General features: G+C 36.6%; 1 protein-coding gene and 1 long non-coding RNA gene across 2 annotated transcripts; one reads left to right on the top strand and one right to left on the bottom strand.

Moving 5' to 3' along the window:
• The first annotated feature begins 83 nt into the window (after positions 1-83).
• LOC127364256 (uncharacterized) lies at positions 84-3,189 on the top strand. Its single transcript, XR_007884994.1, has 3 exons — positions 84-129; positions 1,375-1,459; positions 2,708-3,189. It is a non-coding gene; the product is annotated as an uncharacterized LOC127364256 (long non-coding RNA).
• On the bottom strand, positions 2,265-10,802 carry LOC127364210 (matrix metalloproteinase-18). The gene is made up of 10 exons (XM_051401585.1): positions 10,536-10,802; positions 7,734-7,990; positions 7,021-7,169; positions 6,794-6,919; positions 6,109-6,270; positions 4,780-4,909; positions 4,497-4,633; positions 4,235-4,394; positions 3,786-3,886; positions 2,265-2,415 (listed from the first exon to the last, which is right to left on the bottom strand). Exons 1-10 carry the CDS (start codon positions 10,665-10,667, stop codon positions 2,276-2,278), a joined length of 1,494 nt encoding a protein of 497 aa, XP_051257545.1. The 5' UTR covers positions 10,668-10,802; the 3' UTR covers positions 2,265-2,275.
• Positions 10,803-22,339: the final 11,537 nt, after the last annotated feature.

The raw sequence follows: 22,339 nt of genomic DNA, 5'->3' as shown, positions 1-22,339 counted from the left end.
CATCAAAAAAAAAAAAAGCCCCAAAGCAAGACACTGTAATAATGACGTGACACATTTAGGATTGCTACATGTACTATGTGTGGGAAAGTTTTTATTAAATAAAACAATCTCATGAATCTGCCATAAAAAGTAAGTACTTATTTTTTTACAGATTTACTTGCAGATTTAATATGATTATTTTTTTAGCATAGTTTGAATTTCTCATTAAAAAAAAGTTAATATAAAATATTGCTAGTTGGGCAAAAATTTATTTCACAAAAAATAAATATGTATGACTATATAAGGAACAAACATTTGTAAACTATATATGTATATATATATATATATATATATATATATATATGTATAAAGTATTTGTATCTGCATCAAGATCTGTAAAAAAAACTATTGAAAAGACAATAGATGATATGGTATACATGTGTTAGATTACTTTAAAACTGCAATAGGTAAATATTTTTTGTCATCTTCTTGCAAATACTATTAGGAGCACTAGGAGGAGCCAGAGGAACCAGATTTTTTCAGATTATCTGTCTTATTTACTACTGTCAGAATATAGTGAAAGTTTCATCAGATATATATTTTTTAAATGACCTACTGCAGCGTTATAGTTCTTATTAAAATCTCATCAAAAGTATGCCTTATCTGGACAGAAAACCTTTAAAATACCAAAATTCCATCTGCAGAGGAAGCTTGTCTGATATGATTGTAACATCTCCAGAACATCTACTAAATGGTGACATTGTTTTTCAACCTTTAAAAAGTTATACAAATTGATCAAGATGTATCATCCCCTTCACCAACAAAGAGGACCAATAATATCCTTATAACCTTCTTGGCAGAGGTAACATCTGGCAATGAACATGTTATATACATATATATGACTTAAATATTGGAATAACATGTAAAATCAGTGATTAGGTGCCAGTGACTTTCTCTTCATTCTTAAAGGACCAGTGTGTATGATTTAGTGGCGTCTAGAAGTTGAAGATTGCAACTAACTGAACACCACTCGCATTGGTTTTGACAACCTGGGAATGAAAACGGGCTGTGAAGTGTGTAGAAACTATGGTGGCTGCCATAACACGAAATGCCCTATAACAGCCAGTGTTTGGTTTGTCCGTTGGTGGACACCATGAAAGGTGGACCTTGCGTCTGTAGAGAAAAACAGCTAATTCTAATGTAACAAAAACACAGCAATTCCTATACTCTGGTGGTCATAAACTAATGAAAACATAATAATGAATATTATATTATAGCCTATATGCCAATTGATCAATAGAATGTTACACAATGGACCTTTAAAGACATGTATGCATCTGAGTCATGTATAGGTTTTACAGCAGTGCTTGCCATTTTTTCCCATTTCACCCTCAGGTTTTTCTGAGCAAGTCTGTGATCAATCGTCTGACCTTTGATTCATGAACTGTCTCCTCCGGCCCTCACACTGTTGTTGCTTCTGGTAAGATGTTGAATCTTGCAAACAAACATAGACGTGTTGTATCATCTAATTCTTGGAAATTATTTAAAAGTTTTCACAGGTTAGGAAGTACTTGAATCATCAAAATCCTCATCGAGTTAATGAAGGGGATGCATGAGTCAACTACAGGTGGTTATTTTCCTTCCAGATATCTGTCTGTCATAATGTATAATCACCTTAAACATCAATCTTAGTGGAAAGCTACATTTTAGTCACTGTTACAAAACAGTGGACACAGAGGAACAGTAATGTCTGGTGTAATTTATTGTCTCAGGTGAATTGACCAACAACGCTCAGAGAGAAATAATGTGTTGCAATAAAAAAGCAACAATAATGTTTTTTTAATCATGAAAAATATAAATATTAACGAGTAAAGTTTGGGAACGATAGATCACAGTGTCGCAAAGGTAGAACCATAAAATACATTAAAATTTTTGTGGAGTATCTTTAGAAGAAATTTAGGTAATTATGCATTAAGATAATTCAATTCTTTAAAACACACACACACACACACACACACACACACACACACACACACACACACACACACACACATATTCACCCATCTAGCAGCAACATTTTAATGAAACACGTACGTTTAAAAAAGTGTACTTTGATACAAGGTACAAATGCCATTATTACAACATTGTATTACACACTGAGGTACACTTTTAACCACTTCCCTGGGTTATTCATTGCTTCCCAATTCGGTATTAGGTACACTGTGGTTATTTCACTACAGTTTTGAAACAATTTGTGCATACACACACATAATCAAGCTAAAGTGTGTTCCTTCAATTATCCCCTCTCTGTCAGTATTTCATTGTCATCCTTCTTCTTGCATTCCAGCAGTACGTTAGCAGGGCTGGTGGAGACGACACGTTTGGAGTTGGAGTCAAATTTGTAGAGGATGTTTCCCTTGAAGAAGTGTACAAATCCTGTTGGGAGTGAAGATTAATTATATACATTACCATTATACATTATCTCAGTATCAGGTGCTGTTGGTGCTACAGTACATGAAACATCAGATTATCATTGTCCAAAGACATTAGGCTAACTAACAGGCCACTTGAACCCCTGCATCACTTTAGGCAATGTTAACTTAAATCTTTTTGGACAAGAACTCATTTGTCAGTCCATTAAAGACCTGTCACTTTAAGAAACCATCCTTGTAAAGAAAACCCCCAAAAAGTTGTATTTCTTAAGGACATTTTTTTTTTACTTTTACAGGGGAGTGATAGGAAGCAGCCTCACTGGAAACAAACTGGCATCATGGGATGCCCGCGGCCCTGGACAGGAGGACTCTTCTAAGAATATCATTGGTACTCATCTACAGAGCATATCAGTGAGGTCAGGTGCCTGAGCAGAGCCCAGAATATACTAAAAGACAGCACCCACCCCAGCCACAGCCTGTGCACGCTGCTGTCATCTGGAAAGAGATACAAAAGTATCCGCTTCTGTACCTCTGTACTGTACAGTTTCTTTCCTCAGACTGTGAGACTCATCTCCACCTCATCCTTTGCTCTCCACAATAAAGAATTATATAGAACTTTCTGTCATGCTTACATACAAAATGAGTAAGTACTTATAAGATGAGGATGAAATAATTAGGGACTACAGGAACCACTCAGTATGATGCACCACTTCAGTTTAGGGGCCACAAAAACAGTAAATAATGTTTAAGTTATTAGTACTGATGGAGTCTTTATTAGTTTTGTGCCAGTCACCGGCTGTTTCAGATGAATAAAGTAATCAGTATGATTGATTCACAGATATTCAGTGACTAATCATTACCTAATGATTCATTAGTATAGGATCTCCCACTCTGTTCTTTAGTAACTCATCATTACCTACTATATAGTCCTCCATTAGCAATTGTTAAAAACTTAACAATTAACATTAACAATTCATCTATAATCAAGTTGATTCCTTCCTCACTCATTTCTTAATGAACTAATCATTAGCTACTATATACAATTTGATACTACTCAAAATGTTGTGTCCCTTATGGAAACAGTGGGACTGGTGATCTAAAGTATTGTTAGAGTCTCATTGACGTTTGTCGTATTGCTCTTAATGTCTGGCTTTGTTATTGCATGGGGGATACAATACATTTTTTTTTCATTTTTTGCAAGCAAATAGGTTCATATTGGCTGGCTTTATGTTTTGTCACCTTGCTTGCCAGTGATTTTTCTTACTATATTTGGCTTTTTTTAAAATGTTATTTATTAAATGAAAGCATGTTGTTAAAATGCTGTGTACCACATTTTAGAAGACTGAAAGCAGAAAAAGAAACTAATGTAACTACCATCATAGAAGACGGCTGCATCTATTGGAGTTGGAATTCCTGGCCACTGCTGCTCTATGGGTGTCGGTGATCCCTCCATCATCTTCAGCTGCTCATTGTACCTAGATGTCATACAGAAAGAAAACATGGAAGAGCTTTGTCTCTATGTTTTCCTGCTAATAGGTGGTAAACAGGGCCTGCTGTGTCTGATGACACCAGCAAAGTCATCGCACACAGGACATTTGTAGTTTGTCAAAAAATAAAAACCTAAGGAAGAGGTCAAGTCAGTCTTAGTCATATATCCCCTGCTTACAAATCACAAATTAGCTTCAAGGGACTTCATAATTTGTATAGCATTACAACTCCCTCTGTCCATAAACCTTCAATTCAGAAAACCCTCTTCGCAGCTTAGCTTAGCATAAAGGCTAAGCAGGACGGAGATTTGTGGGACACTGTAGGACTTTAAATACCTCCAACACTCATGGCCAGTGAAGAAGACAGTGTAGCGGTCACTTCTGAAGTGAAGTGCAGCATCTACAGATTTTATTCTGGAGGGGAAGCCCAAGTTGGAGATGTTTCTTGGAAAACCCTCCTCAAGTTTTAACTGCCTGAGCATCCAGTATTGATTTCCTGAAACAAAAACACTACTGTCATGCAGATACAGAATATACCTGTTGTTTTCAAGTCAATTAAAAATGAATGATAGTCTTTTAGGATATTACTTTATTTTACCTTTGAAAAACACAATGCGATACTTCTCCACATTCTCATAGGCAGCATCCAAGTAGGAAGGTACACTTTCTGGCCACAGGCTGCTAATCAGGGTGATTCCTGTTTCATCAAACTGAGGATGTTTGCGCCACAAAAATCTGAAAAGGCAGAAAATTATCTCTAAAACTATTTCAGTTCTTTTTTCGTCCAGTATCCTTAAACCCGGTAGGACACGAGGTGAGAGGCAAGTCTGTCCGTCACCCTTCATGATGTAGACATACAGGTAATGAGACAGTTAACATACCTGTCTTTAAAAAACAGGACCTCTTGTTGTAATTCTGTCACAGCATCAAAGGACAAATCTGGATCACATTTGTCCGGGGTTGTCGGAGGAGGTTTTTTGGAGACTAGTGAAGCAAAATTGGGACTGATACCTGCAGGCAACAGAGGTAAACAATTTGAGGGCTTTTATGACAGAAACAATAATGTATGCAGCTCAACAATTTCTTTTCAAATAAAGTCAAACAAAAGTTGCCTAACAAGTAGAAGGATACAGGAATATATCATCTGCATATAATCTTGTCAATTCCAAGCAGGGGCGTTTCCAGACTTTTTTGACATGGGTGGCACAAGTGGGGCACTTATGCAGGGATGGCATGAAGCATGTGTCTCAGCTCTCCAGTCATTCCCAATTTATGGCATTTTAACACTGTTTATGGACCCCAATATGCCGAAATATTCAAATACATCAAAATAACACATTTATACCATAATCTTCTTACCAACTTTTACACCAAAACTTTTGCCCAAAACTACATGGAATTAGCATAAAGGATTATGAGGACATATTGTGATGAACATATAAAAATGTGATAATTACTGGACATTTAGTACATGTAGTACACATGTAGTATGTGTTGCTTCCCATCAAACATTATGAATGTCATTGCTAAACTTTGACAGAAGCGACTGATTGCTGCTTTCTTCCACCAGATTTCATTCTTCTTGATGAGCTCCTTTTGTCAGACAAAACATTAGCAGCCTATACGTATAGGTCTTACCGACAATTAATGTGATATACTACATATTTTAATGTGATTTGATCATTATGCAATTGTTTTATAATGCAGCTGACTCCTTACATATTCTCTTTAAAACTATAGTATGTAATAATAGAAATCAGCTAAATGACTAAAAAGAAAAAAAACCTTCAGCCAGACATCTGCTGAAATGCAATAGAAATTAGTCAATCCAGTATTGACAGCGTGAGACAGTTACGTTGGTCATTATCTAGTGACTTCACTGGCAAATGATGAAACAGTAGAAAGAGGATGTAGTGGTTTTAGATGTTAGGGCTGACTCTTTGGGAACAAAACGACAATAATGTAATCTGCAACAAATTGCTGTTTAATTTGCATCACATATATTGCATTTACATGTAAATGCAATTTATGTGTGTATTCAATCAAAAAAGTAAAGAAACTTAGTTTGAGAGCAAAGCAAAGGTAAAGATAGCTAGCAGGTTATAGAGGCTATGTTACAATGCAGTCACAGAGTATGTAAGACATGAATTCAATTTTCTGAATCTGAGCGGTGAAATGAGGCTTCATCTTTTGACTCCAACTAAACTCACCATACAGGTGTTGGACATCTTTGACGTCACGCATGGAGAGCTGAAGCTCATTATTGGGAGCAAAGTTGTATGATGGGTACATGATAGCTCCGGGGTCGGATGAGTGGGCCAGGCCAAGTGCGTGGCCAAATTCATGGACCGTTACAGCAAACAGGTTGAAACCTGGAGCAGGAACAGCAGATGTATGAGGGCTTTGTGGCACAGAAAGGTTACAAAACAGTTTACATAATGTCAATAAAAATCTGCTATTCAACCTAAATATTCAGTCAAAAATGTTTTGGGTGAATTGATCTTCGTCACCTACAATCCATGGCAATATCTTCTCAAGATATCTCATTGGGCAAATAGTGTGAATCTGTGGTATCTCAGAAGAATGGTTACTTCCCAACTCACCCAACTAAATGTGTTAGCAGTACGCACAATCTTAGTTAAGTTAATGGAACTGCTTCACATTTGTCAAAATATGCTTATTCACTTTTGGATGTACAGTATCAGTGTTTCTCTTAATCAAGCTTTTTTCTTTTTTTCAGATTTAAAACTAAACTAGCTGTTCCCCTTTGCATCGAGTCTTTATGCTAAGCTATCCAACCGTCTTCGGCTGTAGCCTAATATTTAGTATATAAACAAATAATTCTACAGTGGGTTTATTGTGATGTTTATTGTGTGAGATTTCTAACTCTCGTACCAGTAGAATTAAAGCTCCAGTCTTCATCAGCATCAAAGTGCACATCTCCACCAATACCATACCCAGGCATAAAGGCATGAGCCAGGACTCCTCTTTTGCCATCAAAAGGTGAGCCGTCCTTATGGTCTGCAGGAAACAATTAAAGGTTATATTCAGTAAATTTATGCCAAGTGTCAGTGTCAGGATCACTGTCCAGTACAGCCTGACAGGGTTTCTTTGGAGCTCACCGCCATTGTGGAAGGAGATGACAATGTCGGCCTCTCTCCTTTTACGCTTGCGAAATTTAATGGGCGCAACATTGGACCAGAGTTTCCATGCCTCGCTGAAGACTTTGTGAACCTTTGAGCCTGGGATGGGGAGGTTGTGGCCAGCAATCCTAAAGAACAAAGATAGAATTCTACTACTTCTTAATCTTTACCTATCTGACACATTCAATGCTTTTTTTCCTCAGCTGTTACATGGGGACAGGTTTTTTGGCATGCTGTTTTTAGCCATTTTCATGAGTCAATGGATTGCAGGTCCATCCTGTTATTCCACCACCAGACTAAATATCTCAGTAACTAGTGGATTGATTACCAAAAAGTTTGTACAAACATTCATGGTACACAGACGAATTTGGTAACTTTTCTCGTAGCACCACCAGCAGGTCAGTTTTCTTTCATCCTGACATCTGGTAAAGACCTTCGTACCCTCCTGAGGATGAATTGTAATTAACTCTTTCTCTAACACAATCATTAGGTCAGAATTTCAATTTGTCCAAATCCCTTTTTTTATTATCAAATACCTGCAAAACTAGCAACATACCCTTCAGCCTTAGCTGTACTAGTGCTAATAAGCATACGTTATCAACTATGGTGGTGAACATGGTGAACAGTATACCTGCTAAACATTAGCCAGTTAGCACTGTTATTGCCTGCACTGCTTTCTGATCCTTTCTAACCTATAGCTGAGTGTGCTCTTCTTCCAGCGAATTGTCTCTCCAATGCGTTCCACATCTGACAGACCACAGCGCGGCTTCTTCATGACTGCCAGAGTCTCCTGGGTCAGCTCTCCACTTGGAGGCAAACCAAAGAAGCGCTGCATCTTCTGGACCTTATCACAGAGTGCAGTTGACCAATCAGCATCTGCATCTGTGTCTGCAGCCCTCTTCTGTCTCTCTGATTTGGGCCTGTAGCCATAGAAGTGCTGTAGATATTCCTGAGGAAGATAAAATAGTTGGTAAATGCAAAATGGTGCATTACTGCAGTCAACTAAAAGGTAATGAATGTACGCTGAGCTGATGTATTCATACACTAGACACTTTTCTAATTTAATGTTTTCTTCTTTCTGTGCCCAAAGGGTTTGACAATCTGCTCCTCAAGCAGAAAACAATCACATGCTGCCACAAGCAGCTTGAAAAGGAGGTGTCACGCTACTTGAAGTAAGAGTAATACAAACATTCAACCACTCATAAAATAATGTTAAAGACCATAAACCAAGCTAGAGATTTTGATGTAGTCATGGACTCAGATCTAGATCCACATGAAGGCAATTACAAAATCCTTAAGAACACAAGAATTAAAGGATTTGTCTCAACGAGATTAAGAAAAGCTTGTCCATGTGTTTGTCTTTAGTAGGCTCAACCACTGTTTCTCTGTCTCTACAGGTCAGTCTAAAAAATTGATCAGACAGCTACAGCTGAGTCAGAACTAGAGACTGTGGACCACATCACTTTTCAGGTCGTTTCTAGATTCCTGTATGTCAAGAATTGATTTTATACTCTAAAGCACTGAATGTTTCAACACCAAAATACATTTCTGGCCTGCTGCTTTGTTATAAAGACCTCTCAGATGGTCTCGGTTCAGGTCTGCTTACTGTTCCCAGAGTCAAAACTAAACACAAAGGAGCAGCATTCAGATTTTATGCTCCACATTTTGAAAAACAAACTCCCAGAAAACTCAAGGTCTGCTCTAACTCACAGCTCTTACAATCTTTACAGTAAACATTCCAAACATTTTCTTAAACCTTTAATAATAGTACGGTTCAGAAATGTTGCTGTGCTCATGTAATTGTAGGTGTCAACAACAGCCACACAAGGTCTAAAAATCCTCCAACTTAAAGGATTACTGAAGCTCTATGACAGTTTGTACAGTAATCGCCTTCTCTTTCATTTATTTCATTTACTGACTCATTTAACACCTTTATAATGTGAGTGCTGAATGTTTGTGGCTGATTTTGTACATGAAGTCAACTAAAAAACAAAAGTGTAATACAGAAACAACAAAGCCCAGAAACAAGGGAGTGAACAAAGTAAAACCGTTTATGATTATATTTTTAGAGGTCTATCTAAGGACATCAGTAACTGTCCACATACTGATGAATCCTCTAGTAACAACAAAGTGCCTATGTTATACCTTATTTTAGAAAATATTTTTTTTAAAAAATGTTGTAAACAACTTTCAGTACTTCCTGATAGTTGTGTTCTAACAAACACAATTCAGTTGGTATTCAGAATGTATTCAATTTCCACACCTAGGCCGAATGAGGACTACTCGGAACTAGGAATTTTATAGCTTTTAGACAGCTATTCAGCATCTAGAAACATTACTTATGTTACTTACTATATATTACTTATAATTTAATATATAAAAAATGAAATCTCACTTAATAAAGCTGTTATCATTCTAACATTAAGCTGACATTCAGACTCACATAAAACATGTTTCACTTGGCAAAATATAACAGTGACTCTGTGTGGCTGCAGTGGCTCACATATTTTGACTGCAGTTATCTCAGTTATCTGTATCTTCATTATATGTGACCACAATAGTAGTGGAGCCAAGTGGCAGACATTTAGAAGAAGAGCTCATAAATAATCCTTATCAAAGCATTTTTACTTCAGCTGAGGTTTCACAGAGGCAGAATTTGCAGAAATGAATCCAATTATGTTATGATGTAGACTTTTTTCCATATTTTTCTATTTCATCATTATGAGAGATCAAAGTTGTGTATCATAAGACAACACAATGATTAAGCTGTGTACCTGTAATATCATTAGAGTTAAATGAACAACCACAGCCACTCTCAGCTTCTAGCAGAATCAAGAAAGGATTACTGGAGATTTTAGAGGATGAAACACAGGGCGTAGGTGTAGATGTGCATTGCTTATGCATTTAAATGCTTATGCATTATTATTTAAAAAGACACATTTTAATCCACAAACAAAGGTGCTATTGATTAATCCTTAACTACTGTATGATTCTATAAGCTTTCCTACTTTATATGGTTACTTTTATCTATAACTCTGTATAAGTTTTGGATGTTGTAGTTTGTAGTGGTGAAAAAATGAAAGCAAACTATCCATCAGAAATTGTCAAGTGGAAAAATGCCAGTAAAAAATAATCAATTATACCTCAATGTTTGTGTATGTGAAACGCCACAAATAATATTCCAATTCTATGTTGAAGTGTCTCCCCATATAAACAATTCTACAAACAGTATTATTCTGAAAACAGAAACACAGATCCTATCAGTGGGTCAACAATAATGCCGAAGCTTTTTGGATAATCCAGCACTTAACAGAACTAACAAATCAAACCATACATGAGCAAAGCTCCACTCGGGTCAAGGTAGTGGGGCTATAAAGCTGCCCAGGGTGGAGTCTCCCATAAATAAAACAACTATCCCAACACAGAGACCTGTACATCCATCTGCTGTTGTTCATGCTTTCTTACAGGGCACATATGTATAACCAGGTAAATACCTCTGCAAAGTCCTGGTCAGCTTCAGGTGGTCCTGCATGGGTTTGTGTAGGCAGGTCTGGGGTTCTGAGAGGCAAGGCCGTGACAGGAGTTCTGCCAAGCATCAGAAGAGTCAGAAGAGTCGGCCAAAGCATCTTCGTGTTTGACAGGCAAGTCAGTCTGTCTTCAAGATGTGCAGCTGCTGACACACAGGACTGTATGCAAAGCTGCGGTGGGGACAACCTGTTAATTATGTGCAAGTCCTCCTGTCCAAACAAGAACTGCAAGGTGGCTCCTTGCATAACAGTGTCTTCTTTAATGTCTCTTCAAAGAAACACCAAGCACCTTATAACATTTCTCAGAGTAGGAAATCAGTCCTAACTAGCCCAAAATCCTTAGGAACACTTTTTATCTTATTTTTAGATTGAGGAGTAAAGATATTTTATCATCTAGTATACAGAAAACTGCTCCTATCTCCTTCATCTTTTCTGCAGAAAAACCTTACTCAGGTGTACTGATTTGGTATGAGATTGTCCTTTCAAAGCCCCAAAACCAAACACATTCAACCATTTACCAGCATCAGAGGAGATTATAGAACTAATTAATGCAAATTAGTTATGTATGTATGATCGTTGATGGTGTGGCCTAAAGGCCCAGGGGCCCATGATATACCTGCACCAACAACAGTGCCAAAGAAAGCATCACATAAATTATTACTGAAACCAGCTGGATAATATACCATTTTACATAACTGAAGATCATTTGTGTGTGTAGTTTTTAGCTGGATCCATGATTCAATTCATTTCAATTTTCAGTAAAATTTTATTTGTATTGCAGCAAATCCTAACAAACAATATCTCAGGACTGTATTCAAATAGAGCAGATCTAAAACATATTCCTTATAAAATAATTTACAGAGACCTAAAAGTTCCCACTGATGAAATTGATTTTTATATTTAAAATGCTACAGAACATTACAGCGTCATTTTATGATGTCAGATAATTGAGGGGTTAAAAACTTAGATAGGCCCTCTGGCTCACATACATACATTAATTATTGTGCCAGGTGAAAAAAATGTGGCTGATTTATTGCTGTATCCATTCTTTCTTTCTCAGCTCAAAATCCTGCCAAATGGCGAAAAGCTCAAATAAAAAGATAATGGTTTGGGGGATAAAGACAAAAAATCAAGTGAAGTCAAGGACCAATGTGGTTTGAAGTGTAGAGACAAGTATGACTCAGATCCCAAGAAACATATCGGTTTTACCTTGCAGTAATAGCATTGCTTTGAAGGGACAATATACCAGAAGCCAGTTATTGTGATACTGTTAGAGCTGTACATCATGATGAAAGAGCTCTGAGGTGAAGGTGTTGTGCTGAAGATGAGACTGTGTCCTGTGTTCTGAGGCAAAGCAAAATAATGAAGCTTTAAAATTTTACATGTTCAACACTCTATTTGACATTTTCTAAACTCACGTTCCTCCTTCACACCTCACGACTATTCAACAGTCTAGTAGCAAAACATAGCACGAGTCAGTGGCCATTGCTTCCCACAAGGCCAGAATGTTGCAAGCTTGAGCAGAACTGTTTGACTGACACACATTAAGGATGTACTGTAGACAGGTAGTTGCACGAGTGAATTGCAGTAGAGTGCAATGCAGAATAAAGAAATAAATCCAGAATAAAGTCGTAATATTAGGTCTATGAGAATAAAGTTGTAACATTACGAGAATGAAGTTGTAATATTACGAGAATAAAGTCGTAATATTATGAGAATAAAGCCATAATATTACAAAAATAAAGTAATAATGTTAACTGCCAGTCTGTTGGCTCAGCCAGCAAAACTGTTTAACAAAGAAATTATCAATACGTTAGCTTACCTGTTGACTGAAAAAAAAAAAAAGTTCCTAGTCTGGCCCTAATACTCCGTCGTATTCCAGGATGACAAGATGGTAATACAAGTCTTAACATCTTAACAACTACTTGATTGATTTGCGGTGAAATTTTATACTTTCATGCATTCAGTCTTTTGATTTTTATCACAACCAGCATCAAAGTTTTCAGTGAGTAGTTTTGGCTCAAAGGTTTGTCACAGATATGTATGCTGCCCTCAGGATGAATTATAAGAACTTTGATGACCAAATACCTACAAAACTATACTGCCATAAAGGAATCTAAAAAGGCCTTATTTCTGGGAAATGTGTCCTTCTAACAAGAAAAATACTTTTGTGAAGCATGTTTTGCATTAGAAAAGAAATATCTTTTTAAGATCTATCTAACTTTGTCTTAATAAGATATTACTGCTAATATTGAGTTAGATGGTTTGCATAATATCCCAGCAAAGGAACAAGATTATTTAGCTTTTTTGACGAGTAAGACTTACACAACCTCTCAGTTTAAGAGACAGTAGTCTTGTCCCAGTGTTGGAAATGAAGCAGCTGTTTAGTTTTTCATTGTATTAATAAAAAGAAAATGCTTCTGGTGCCTACTGTAAGAGAAAGCCTAAGGTGTTTTTGCTAATTATTAATCTGAGATTAAGGTACACATTCTAAATTAAATTCAATAAAGTGACAAAAATACTTATTTTAATAAAGTGTATGTTAAATAATTGAGTTTTTGTTGCTTGTGTTAAGCACAACTTGCTTAGATCTTTTGGCATTTCTACCTCATTTTAAGTAAGTAAGTAAGTAAGTAAGTAAAACTTTATTTATATAGCACCTTTTTGACACAGAGATCCAAAGTGCTTTCCAAACAACAAATAAACACAAACATAGAGAGCATGTAACAACAAACAAAGGAATATAAAACAAGAGGGAAGGATAAATTAAAAGAGAGACGACAGACGAGGAAACAAACAAGGAGATCTATAAAAAGGCTTGCCTGTTGAGGAGGGTTTTGAGCAGCCGCTTAAAACAGTCCACAGATTCAGTGAATCTATGTGAATGGAGAAGACTATTCCACAATGTTGGGGCTAAAACAGCAAAGCACGATCACCTTTAGTTTTACAGTTAGAGCGTGGAACGGATAAAAGGCCGCGATTTGAGGAGCGAAGTGGCCGAGGAGTGGAATGAGGAACAAGGAGATCTGAAATGTAACTGGGGGCAAGGTCATGAAGTGCCTTATATGTAATCAGTAAGATCTTATAATTGATTCTGAATTTTACAGGAAGCCAATGAAGGGATGCAAGAACAGGAGTAATGTGGGACCGACGGCTGGTTCTGGTTAAAAGTCTGGCGGCTGCATTTTGATTTAAGGAAGCCTGACTGAGGCACGTGTAGAGGGAGTTACAATAATCTAGACAGGAGAAAATGAAGCTGTGAATTACTTGTTCAAGATCACTGGAGGACAGGAAGCTTCTGATTTCTGCTATATTTTGTAGCTGCAGGAAACAGGACTGGACAAGTTTTGTGACATGAAGGTCAAATGTCTTATACTGGTCGAAGATGATACCCATATTCTTAGCAGTGGGTTTGATATTAGTGCGTAATGGTCCAATAAACTGATCAACTGCAGTGACAAAGTTATCAGGGCCAAATAAAATGATTTCAGTTTTATCAGGATTTAAGATTTAAGTTTTCTGGGTTTCGCAGAAAAGTAGATATGTGTATCATCCGCATAACAGTGGTATGACGTGTCAGGGAATTTAAGGCCCATTATGGTCTTTCAGTGGCTTTAAGTAAAGCCCTTACAGAGCTGCTTTGGCAGGAGACTAGTACTGTTAAAGCTGTAGTAGGTGATTTTTTTATAAAAATAACTTTTAGTCATATTTGCTCACCACATCCTGACAGAAGAACATGAGAGAGATAATCTGTGAAAAATCTGGTTCCTCTGGCTAGGAGAAAGATGGAAAGCTGCTTTGGGTATTAATGATAGCTGATTGTTGGGTCTCATTCACAGCATCAGTATTTAACAACCTGAGAATGACACTCAACAATCAAGTATCTTTCTTGGCTCTGATTGGTATTTCTTTGGGTACGGTGGATTCTTCCAAATGCCACTACTGCAGGGTATAGTGAAAGTTTCAGCAAATATGACAAAAAGTTATTTATATAAAAATCACCTACAGCAGCTTTAATATTTTTCAGTTTTCACATGTTAACCAACAAATGTTGTTCTATGTGAATTGCTAACATTCTGGTGCAGTTTTCCCTAATAGTAAGGTTTGCAAACCATTACAGTAGTTGACCATCCTTACTACAGTATGATGAGCACTGAAATCCTAACCCCCTTAAAAACCTGCATTAGTAGAAAACAACAAGATGGTGAGAACTTGACTAAATTAGTATAAAGAAAATAAAGCTCAACTGTATCAGTGGTTCTCAAACTTTGTGGTATCAAATTGATCAAATATATCAGGATGTGGATCTGTATTTGATACGATGTAGTTAGTCAATAACTAGATTGGTTTGATTAACAGTGATTAGACATTCTCTAATATGGCTAGCTTTTAGTCAACCAAATGATAGTTTCCCCATTTTTCTGGGAATGCTCACACACCCCTCTTAAAGACCCTTGGGGGTCCCCAGACTCCATGTTGAGAACTACTGAACTAGATGATGTTGATGGGCTGATGATAATCTTATATAATATATGTCTTCACCTCCATGCGTACAGTAAAAACTACCAACAATACATGAAGGTTAAAAAACACTGAATTACCACACATTTACAGTAAGACATACAAACACAAAGTATGCCAACTAACAAAAAGTGTCTCAGCAGTGACGCAATAACCAGGAGCTTTTCCGTAGGCGCTTTCATTCAGCTAAGCCTCTTCAGCAACTCAGGCATTCCCACTATGAGTCAGCTTACTATTGACAAGGCGTCACCCAGATTGAATCTGTTTTACAGCTGTGACACTCACCTGAACCAAGACCAAACCTCTATGCCAACCAGATCCAATAAATACAAATAGCACTGAGTCAAAGTTAATGGGAATATTCGGGAAAACCCTGGTAATGACTCTTAATAGGACTTTATTACACACAGCTTGACACTGACTCTCATGAATGATGCGGTATTTCGCAATACCTGTGATGATTTAAAGTCATAGATCTCTCCCAAAATGTTGAGCATGCACAGGGTGCAAATTACATTGCATGCTCACAAATGAAATGATTGAACAAATGTAAATCATTAATTACCATAAGAAGGAAATTATTTAAAACTATATGGTTTATGGCAAATACTAAAGTCCAAACCTTTCCATTAGTGTTTTATATTGAAAAGAAAAAGAAAAGAGTATTTCATGTGCCAGTCAGTTGAAGCAGGAAGGGGACTTTTAGAGACTGGTCTCCACATTGAAGAGGTGTTTTCCTCCTTTTCTCAATAAACCAATAAAGTTGCATCAAACGAGTCATTCAAGCCATGCCAAATATGGAATGTATGTGTCTTTTTTGCACAAACCCTACAAGGTTTAAGTAATGACAGTTTATGATCTCTGTTAAGTTCAGGGGACAAACATACTACATACTCTGATCGACAATATGTGTGTATTATACCATAATATCTGTGCAAAGCCTGACTGATGTGTGTACAGCAACGTGACATTATCTGAATCCCCGGATGACAGTTGTGTTTCTATAGCATACCGAATGCCAAAATCATGTTGGAAATATACAGTAACTAGCAAAAACATTGCAGCACTTAAGGAACACTCAGCAGCATCTGCCTTAACATAACACTGTTTACGTATGAAACCCAGGGAGGAATGTGCTGTAGCCTATGGATGTGGAAATTATTCTTTGTCTAAACTTGCCCTTCTTACAGTTCACTAAAAGATGTCATTACATCCATACTGTCAAGGAGAATTGCAGCCAAATAATATACAGTGCGTACTGTGTGTCCATGTACTTACTGTACATTACACATTATGACCTGACTCCTCCTGCTGTTGGAGAAGTAGGGCTGCAAGTTTATAAGACAAAGGAGGTCTCACTATAATGCTATATAGCTTAGTTTTTATTTTATTTTTGTTTTTATACAGAGTATAACTCAACACATGCCAAATTATGCATCCAAATAATTCTTAATGATGTCCTAAAGAGTAAAGATTTAATGCTAGTCACATCACAATAAGTAGGCTATTGTTAATAACTGAATTACAGCAGTACTAATTAGATTAGTTGATCCACAGAAAATTCATTGGCTACCATTTAGATAATTGATTAATTGTATATGAACTAAAGCTAGGGAGGCCTGCTGCTGTGTGTCTGTCCACGTTGTTGTCTTGCATACAAGGTAAGGTTTCATTTTATAACTGCTTTACATGCTGTTTGAAATGTACAAGCTCATTGTGTAATACTTGCTGAGTTATTGAGTTGTGGAAACGTTGGCATTAGCTTGCAAGCACACCCCATTCCTGCTTTACAAAAAACATTTAAAACCTTAACGTTACTGTAGTCGCAGTCAAACTCGCTCGTCGAGTAGGGGAGACCGGGGCTTGTTGTCACACGGGTAAGTTGTCACATTGCAATTATCTTCTCCACCAAGGGGCGCAACTAAAAAGTGGAATACTAGTTTTCTTCCTTTACATGGTCAGGTGTCATGTCCTGTCTCAGAAGAGGATAGCACATTGTGCGCTGAGATGAGCACCAAGTAACCATTTTGCACAACCCAAAGTAAAAAATATCAACTTTATATATTTCAAAATAAGCTTCGATCATTCAGATAAAAATCCTAACAGTGATACATGTGGACTTGTTAGAGGAGAGATTAAGGCATCCTGTCATACCTCAGTCATTGTTCTGTTTTAAGCGAACTTTAAGCTAGAGCTAGTGTTAGCAAACATGGTAGTTTGGGGAAACATGTCTCAGTCATTTTGGGGTTAATTGGCACATGCATATTTTGATGAAAATGCACTGCATGTATTGACTTGCAATTTTTTAACACTATTATTATAGTGCATTATTATGTTGTGCAATATAACAATAATATAATATATAATATAATACAATATTATGCAAAGGATGGGCCCATGAAGAATGCACCTCTGGCAGATCAGTCTACGTATGCCAGAACTGCGATGCGGATGATGAGTCTGACTAGTGAGGACATTTGTTTGTCAGGTTTTGTTTGAGTTTTTATGAATGGATCTTCCAGTTGTTGTTGGAACTATGTCCACATTTCAGGACTGGTTTAAGTTTGATAATGAACCAATACTTTCTTTTTCTGTAATTCAATTCAATGTGGAATTTTGAGTTTAAGAAAGGTAAAAGGCATTTGAGTCTGAGAGCCATAGCCTACGTGCCAGCAGTTCCAAAGGACTTTAATCCAGTGCATGTTGCATAATATTTTATGTTAACGTTTGTTCAATGGCTTTTTCAAGCTCAATGATAAACATTTTCTGTGCCTGACTTCAATGTTCACTTTCAAGTAAAAAAGAACAACAACAATAATTTTGTCCTTGTTTTATTAGTTGTTAAATCCAGTGTGACATCTTACCCCATATAGTGAGACAACTTACCCGATGGTGGGGCAACATGTCACATGTTCACACTCTCTATTTGATTGCTAATAACTCTGCACTGACACAAGATATGAAAATGACATGAATACAAAATATAAACCTGAGACTTTGGTCTTTCATCTGGTACATATTTTTTTTTCATATGATATATTGATTCCAAGAAATATATAAGAGTGTAAAAAGTGTGACAACAAGCCCCGGTCTCCCCTAAAGCTGACACTGAGTAACTCAGTTTGTGAAAGTTTTACGTTAAAGTTGTAAAAAACAAAAAAAAACAAAGCAACTATAGTTGTTTAGCTTGTTAGCTAATATTCCCATGCTTTTCAAACTAGAGTCACGTGCCTTTGTTTTTTTTTTTTAGTTGGCGTTAAGGTAACTGTAACTGTAATAGTTCAGCTTGATTTTAAAGCATGCAATGGGAACAGCCGACTAAAGACCATACAAAAGACAGAATAACCATGAAAATATTTTAGCTCATACACATTTACATGTAAGGTCTCTGGGACTGAAAAGTGAAGTTGGCAAGAAAAACCTCTTTATGCGATCGGTGAAAAGAGTAATAGTAAATCAAAGCCATGAACAGAAACAAAAAAACAAGCTTACTGCCCTGACTTTGACAAACTTAATCTTACTCTACTGTACTCAGCTTTGACAGGTATAAATCATTACAGACTCTACCATGGCCAGTATCACAGTTTCACCTTTACCTTGCCTGTATAGCAGCTGCATGTGTACATTTAGTACTTTGAATTCACTGAAGGTACATTTGTGGAACAGGACAATGATGTCACTGCAGCTAGAACAGCAGCTCTGGCCGGCCTACCGCTGTATTTAAAGAAGAATTCATCAGAGGTCTTCAAAACTTACAAGGTATTTTTGTATTGTCCTTTTCCCATATCCATAGCTCAACCTTCATATACTCTTAAAAGAGAAATCACTGATGAATATGAAATTAGAAACTACCTTCTGCTGTGTGTCTATTGTGTCTTTTTAACTATTTTTTACTGTTAGTTCTACAGACATTCAGGTATAACACCCAGATAGTGGTACATTTTGTATGTTTTCAAGTATCTTAATGCAGTGCTCACATGTCTGTATATCCACCTAAAGAGTTGTTGGTGTAATTATTCCTCCTGTCCATACTGGTTTTAGAATAAAGAATAGGGGTTTTTTGTCACTTCTAGCTTTGTTGTCAGCATTTGGTCCATAAACCTCCATTTGACTACAAGGACAAAGAATTTTGTACCTGAAAGAACACCTCTGAGAGATATCCACTTGATTAGTGTCACTCAAACTGAGGGAGCCTCATATTAACACACCCTAAAACACTGTATGGACATACAGCATGTGAGTCTTGTATTAACTTTGGTCAAGATTTTTTTTTTCATTAAGTGGGGTTCAAGTTAAACTATTAAATGTACATAAACATATGTTGTCATCACACACATAAACACTTATTTATTATACTATATATTATACTATCAGCTCCCAAATTTGGGACATAAATTAAAAGTCTACACAATTAGACTGTGAGTCCAGATCCTCACAAAAATCAAAGGGGTTTGACATGATTGGGATGGCCTTCATTATGTCTTGTTGCATTGAAAACAAGATAATGTCTGTAAACTGATTTCTATCAGATATTTTGAATAAACAAGTGAAGACCCAGACTTGAACTCTCTCCTCGTTATATGGAAGGAGAAATTGAGGGTGATGATCTGCCTAAATAATCTTGTATTCTCAGTTTGGTATGAGATGTTAGTACAGTGTAACACCACATTTCAGAACTAATACATGGAACATATTCACCTTTATTGATATTGCTTCTACTTGACAATTGCATTAAACAGTGACGATGACATAATGGTTTCTTTGAAATCATTATTCTTTTTATAGTTTTAATGATTTGTCCAAATACACTCAAAACACTGAACATGTGTTCTCTTTTCAGGATGAGTTAGAGGCAACCCAAGAGGGGCAGTGGCTCTGGTGGCAGTGGAATGAATGGGTGAATGAAGATAAGGTTCCTGCAGGATTTCCCTTTAAACCTCATCATGTGTCTATTGTCTTCGAGAATCAGGTTGTAACGGCTCACAGATCTTGGACAGATTCATTGTCATTTTGTTTGGACTGTGCAAATCACTGAACAATGATACAAGACTTGTTGATTCTAGTTCTATTCAATCTAGTTTGATTGCATAGTTTTTTCTCCAATATGTTTGTGCATTATGTGAGTTATTCATACTTTCTGCATTACCACATTAAGGTTTCTTCCTAGAGCTGTGAATGTTGTGTATTCAGTTGAGAGGATTCAACTAAATAAATGATTTAAGTATTGGCAGATGTGTGTCTGTTTGTAATGAGTTAATACAACTTAAATGGTTTAAGGCAATCGGTTTCCTCAATTGAAGTGAGTAGCCACAACAAAGTTTGAAGTTGTCAGAACTAGAATGTAATTATTTGATTTAGTGGAGGGAAACAGTAAATTCAACCTAAGTAGTAACATTTGTATACAGAAGATTAATTGAAGTTGTTCTTACTTTATTTATATGAATTCTGTTAACACATTTTAAACAAGTTTAGAGAAATGGTGTGTAACATACTTACTTGTTTTGAGTCCAATTAACTGAATGGAATTAGTACAATTAACTTTACTTACTTTAAGTTACTTTAACAAGAAATACTTGAGTTGTATTCAAATCAGCAAAATACCACATCACAGAATACAGCACATTCAAAAACAACATACCACACAAGATCCAGATGTGATTAATATCCAGATATTCACCAAAATTTAAGCCAACATAGAAAATGGACATGCAGAAACACAAAACACAAAATAAAATACATGAAATTGATTTGTGAACCAGGAAGTTAAAATAACTGACCCCATATCACCAATAAGGACTGCTGACAGCAAATTGTATTATAGTACATACATTATTACTCATTTTACAAATACTATACTAAGTATATTCACTCCTCTCTCTTCTTTCCATTTTGTTGAATAGAAAGATTTTACACCTGTTTTTAAAAACCATCACATCATCTGGTAAAATGTTGGAATTGTTTTGCCCCCACAGATTGAAAGGATTTAGATCTTATTGCCATATCTATTAACCCTGACTGAATTTAGACAATGCCTGACTATGGTATAATACATAGGCACCAGACTATATACCTGTGTTTGACTGCAGTAGAAACCAGCATGCTTGTTCAGGCCAGTGGTTTTCAAACTGGACTCTGGGGATCCACATTGGTCCTTGAGTGGGTTGCAGGCAAAAGGAGGAATAGAATGTTTTAACTTTTATCCCATTTTTTGGAAGTTGGAACTACAAGGGAAGAAATAGGGTTGGCCGTTTTTATTGACTGTAATAAACAGTTATCTTAGTTTGACCATTGATTGACTATAAAGTCTTTATTATCTTCACACTGAAAAGTTAAACACATGACTCAGAGAAGATTCCTTGAGATAACATCCTCTCAGATTGAGGGTCTGTCATCTATGTGCATCTAGTGTGTGTATGTTATGTTTGTTTATGTACATTTATATTTGAGGTATTTTATTGAGACTTGAAAAACAAAACAGTTTTGGAATTGGTAAAGAATTTTAAATTAATATCTGGTCAGCAGATGTCATCAAATTAAGTGACTGATTAGAAACACTAATCAAGTATTGCAGTTGTGTGAGCATGTGTCTACATAAAGGGTCACACTTTTAAACCATACAGTATATTCACATTACTGTCATTAAATGCTAAGTCTTTGTGACATGTTGGAAAACTGTCATTGTCCCAACACGCTCTACTGTACAGCCTACAAAGCAACCAGCATATCTTCATCTTCTGTAGAAGATCACCCTTGTGACAAACTCATGTGATTAACCAAGAAGTCAGAGACTGAAGGAGCAAATCAGACACAGAATCCTTAAATGAAAAATCCAGATGACATATGAGATGTACGTGTCCAACACAAACAAGCAGGTTCAGTCTGGAACAAGCCTTCTGTGTGCTGTGGTTTTATGGTCGGCTGTGATGCAACATTGTGTTTCCTGCTCTACGCACAGAGTGGGTTGCATGGTAATGTTTTCTCTCACAATGATCAGTTACAACAACCCTTTCATTTTGGGAGTCTCCATTTACACAGAGCAAATTTGTTTAATAAAACATACCTTGTCTTTCTGTAAGGTTTTATTCAAGTCATCCATGAAAGGACTCAACCATCACACACTCTCATATGTGAAAGTCCAAAAGGGTGAAGATTGGAAGAAGCAGTATGGTTTTATCCCTGTTGGAGCGTCACTCTAACACAGTTACACATTCCTGAGTTCTGGGACAGTAAACAGACAGATAGTGTGGTGC

This window comes from Dicentrarchus labrax, unplaced genomic scaffold (genome assembly GCF_905237075.1).
Source record: "Dicentrarchus labrax unplaced genomic scaffold, dlabrax2021, whole genome shotgun sequence".
NCBI lineage: Eukaryota > Metazoa > Chordata > Actinopteri > Moronidae > Dicentrarchus > Dicentrarchus labrax.
This window is presented reverse-complemented; position numbering and strand designations above follow the sequence as displayed.

Excerpts from the sequence above, each read along its gene's own strand:
- LOC127364210 (XM_051401585.1), bottom strand. The coding sequence starts at position 10,667 with ATGCTTTGGCCGACTCTTCTGACTCTTCTGATGCTTGGCAGAACTCCT. Across the intron at positions 6,920-7,020 it reads CATCTCCTTCCACAATGGCG|ACCATAAGGACGGCTCACCT; the intron begins GTGAGCTCCAAA and ends TGTTTCCTGCAG. Across the intron at positions 6,271-6,793 it reads CTGGAGCTTTAATTCTACTG|GTTTCAACCTGTTTGCTGTA; the intron begins GTACGAGAGTTA and ends TTCCTGCTCCAG.